The sequence below is a fragment of the Microcebus murinus genome, chromosome 1 (assembly GCF_040939455.1).
Source record: "Microcebus murinus isolate Inina chromosome 1, M.murinus_Inina_mat1.0, whole genome shotgun sequence".
NCBI classification, from domain to species: Eukaryota; Metazoa; Chordata; class Mammalia; order Primates; family Cheirogaleidae; genus Microcebus; species Microcebus murinus.
The window spans coordinates 140531055-140534851 of NC_134104.1; the positions used below are offsets into that span (position 1 = coordinate 140531055).

Sequence of the window (3797 nt, forward strand, 5' to 3'; positions counted from 1 at the left end):
GTGCAGGAGAGAGCCGGTGCTCACAGGAAGCCACACGCCCTTCAAAGGCACCTGTCCTTCTTAGCACTGTGCTTCTTGCTCAAGCCTGGCACTGCCTCACCGACCTTCCTCCTCAGCGCCGCTTTCAGAAAAGCAAGGTAAGCAGGGACGGGGGCTCAGGTTGCGCACTGATTTCCCAGTCTGTGTGTGGACTTGGGCAAGCCTGACCGCTGGCCAGCCACTGCCTGGCCAACACACTCCGGTCCCACACCGGTCTGGGGCTCTCCCTTGTCACCTGTCTTGCAGCCCACAGCATCCTCTATCTGCCTGTCCCTTCCAAGCCTCATCTGATAGGCGTTCGTACATGTCGGGCCACCCCCTGCACTCATCTAGCCTGAGTCCACATGCCCCAAACAAACATAATTTTCATCAAAAATACACACTTTTCTGCCTCTCCCTTCTGGCACGACTCCCAGGCCAAGAAACACCACACACACAAGGCCTCCTAAGAATAATTTCCAGACGTTTGCCGGCTGTGTTTCTTGTTCTCCTGATAATCTCCTAACTCCTCTGCCTCATTTAGTCCTTGACTTTTCACTGGTGAAATGGTGGAGAAAAGACTAGAATTGTTATGCACTGAACAAGTGTTTTTTGGAGGCCATGTGCTACGACAGATCTTCAGCATCCATTTGTAGGAATAAGTCAAAAATCTCTCTCTTTTATTTATTTATTTTTTTTTTTTTTTTTTTTTTTTTTTTAATTTTTTTATTTTCAGCTTATACTACTCAGTGAATATTTATTTTTTTTGAGACAGAGTCTCGCTTTGTTGCCCAGGCTAGAGTGAGTGCCGTGGCGTCAGCCTAGCTCACAGCAACCTCACACTCCTGGGCTCAAGTGATCCTCCTGCCTCAGCCTCCCGAGTAGCTGGGACTACAGGCACGCGCCACCATGCCCAGCTAATATTTTTTTGTATATATATATACTTTTTTTTTAGTTGGTCAATTAGTTTCTTTCTATTTTTAGTAGAGATGGGGTCTCGCTTTTGCTCAGGCTGGTTTCGAACTCCTGACCTCGAGCAATCCGCCTGCCTTGGCCTCCCAGAAAAATCTCTCTTGAGAAACACACAGTTCGGGTGTTCGGGCATGTGGCGGGGAGCGTGGGGGTGGTGGTGGAGAGAGTGGATGTAAATTACTGAACAGCGTGAAAAGGGGTTCATTAAGGACTGTTGGGGTGCCACGAGAGGGGTGGCCTTGAGTCCGCCGGTCATCCCTGGATTGCTCGGATACACATATGAACCTGTGATTAACTTTAAGAAGCGTTTAACCTCTTCGTCTGCCAGTATGTTTTTTAGTTTTTAAAATTTATTTTTATATTTTATTTTTTTTAAGAGACAGGGTCTTGCTCTGTCACCCAGGCTAGAGTGCAGTTGCACAGTGACAGCTCACTCGAACTGCTGGGCTCAAGTGAGCCTCCCGCCTCGGCCTCCCGAAGTGCTGGGACTGCAGGTGTTCACCCCCACGCCTGGCCATCTGCCAATTCAGAAAAGCAATAAAGGCAGCTGTTGGAGGTGGAGATTTTGTTTCTGGCTACGCTGTGCCTCTTCTAGATTTTTCAGTCTCCTTCCCACTCCGATAGGATTCTGTGCATAGAACGGATTTTTATATCCAGTTTGAGGAAAAGACCAAAAAAGCTTTTTCAAATTTCCCAGCTGATTATTGCAACTTTCCCAAAGGCGTTTGCTGTCTTAGCGCCCAGTTGGCCCAGCTGGCTTGCGCCAGTGCCCAAGAACAGACTGGCACATGGCAATTTTGTGAGGCAGTCGGTAGCTTGAGATTGGCCGTGGTGGGACAATTTACACCACAGAAACCAGCCACTGCTATCAATCAGAGCTTTGATCTGCCTGCCTCAGAGATCGGATTTACCAGCACATCACTGGGACTCGGGGCTCAAAGAGCAAGTTCTACACACAGCTGTGTGCTCTTCAGAAGTCACTTACCCTCTCTGAATCTTTCATGAGTCATCTGCAACAAGACGCTGGCTTGGCTTAGAGAACAAGATTTTTGCTGGGGGGGTTGGGTAGGGACAGGAGCATGGGGCTGGGGCTAAATGCACAACGCTGGTGAACAGGCTTTGAAAATGTAAAGTGCAAAGCATGCAGGAGGTGTTGCAGCTTTTATATAAAGGCAAGTGGCAAACCTAGTTTCATTCTAACTGAATGAGATTACCTAAGCAGTTATTGAATTGTTGGAGTTGCAATCTGAAGGGGGAACGTGTAGATTTTCCATCTCTCTCTTTTTTAATGTCAGAAAGGCCCTGGGTGCAGTACTATTGGGACTATCAACTGATATTCTGCATTATAGCACTGTTATGGTTTATTTTTGTTCTTACAGAAATCTTGTCTGCTCTTCCCCTGATTAGTTTCTTCTGGTTGGGCCCAGACCTGCCTGGAAGAGGCTGCAGGGGTAAAGAAATGGACCCCACGGATGTAGCCGACACCACGCTGGATGAAAGCATATACAGCAATTACTACGTCTATGAAAGTATCCCCAAACCTTGCACCAAAGAAGGCATCAAGGCATTCGGGGAGCTCTTCCTGCCTCCCCTCTACTCCTTGGTCTTTCTGTTTGGTCTGCTTGGAAACTCCGTGGTGGTTCTGGTCCTGCTCAAATACAAGCGGCTCAAGTCCATGACTGACGTGTACCTGCTCAACCTCGCCATCTCGGACCTGCTCTTCGTGTTTTCCCTCCCTTTCTGGGGCTACTATGCTGCAGACCAGTGGGTTTTTGGACTAGGCCTGTGCAAGATTATTTCCTGGATGTACCTGGTGGGCTTTTACAGTGGCATATTCTTCGTCATGCTCATGAGCATCGACAGGTACCTGGCCATTGTGCACGCGGTGTTTTCCCTGAGGGCGAGGACCTTGACTTACGGGGTCATCACCAGCTTGGCCACGTGGTCAGTGGCCGTGTTTGCCTCCCTCCCTGGCCTTCTGTTCAGCACTTGCTACACGGAGCGCAACCACACCTACTGCAAAACCAAGTACTCTGTCAACTCCACCACGTGGAAGGTTCTGAGCTCCCTGGAGATCAACATTCTGGGACTGGCGATACCCTTGGGGGTCATGCTGTTCTGCTACTCCACGATCATCAGGACCTTGCAGCACTGCAAGAACGAGAAGAAGAACCGGGCGGTGAAGATGATCTTTGCCGTGGTGGTTCTCTTCCTCGGGTTCTGGACGCCCTACAACATCGTGCTCTTCCTGGAGACCCTGGTGGAGCTGGAAGTCCTTCAGGACTGCGCCTTTGAACGGTACCTGGACTATGCCATCCAGGCCACCGAAACCCTGGCTTTTGTCCACTGCTGCCTTAACCCGGTCATCTACTTCTTTCTGGGGGAGAAATTTCGCAAGTACATCGTACAGCTCTTCAAAACCTGCAGGGGCCCTTTTGTGCTCTGCCAATCCTGTGGGCTCCTCCAAATTTACCCTGCCGACACCCCCAGCTCATCTTACACGCAGTCCACTGTGGATCACGACCACGATGCTCTGTAAGAAAGGAAAATGCAAAGCACACAGTCAGTGAGCTTCCCACATGCACAGCTTACTTAAAATTGTATTTTAGTAAGAGATTCCTGAGCCAGTGTCGGGAGGAGGGCTTCCTCCCCCTGCGGTCGGCTTTTCCTCTCCCGGTGGACAAGTTCAGCCTGGCAGGGCTCATCTGGACGGAGGCGTCCTTCCTTGCACAGGCTTGCCTGCAGGGATGAGGCGATCAGAGGAGAATTCCGAGCAGCGTCTCAATGAGTATGCAGGGAATATTGCA

The 3797-nt window shown here is 49.9% G+C and overlaps 1 protein-coding gene across 1 annotated transcript; it reads left to right on the forward strand.

Moving 5' to 3' along the window:
- The first annotated feature begins 2449 nt into the window (after positions 1–2449).
- CCR4 (C-C motif chemokine receptor 4) lies at positions 2450–3545 on the forward strand. Its single transcript, XM_012769218.2, has one exon. It carries the CDS (start codon positions 2450–2452, stop codon positions 3527–3529), a length of 1080 nt encoding a protein of 359 aa, XP_012624672.2. The 3' UTR covers positions 3530–3545.
- The last annotated feature ends 252 nt before the right edge of the window (positions 3546–3797 follow it).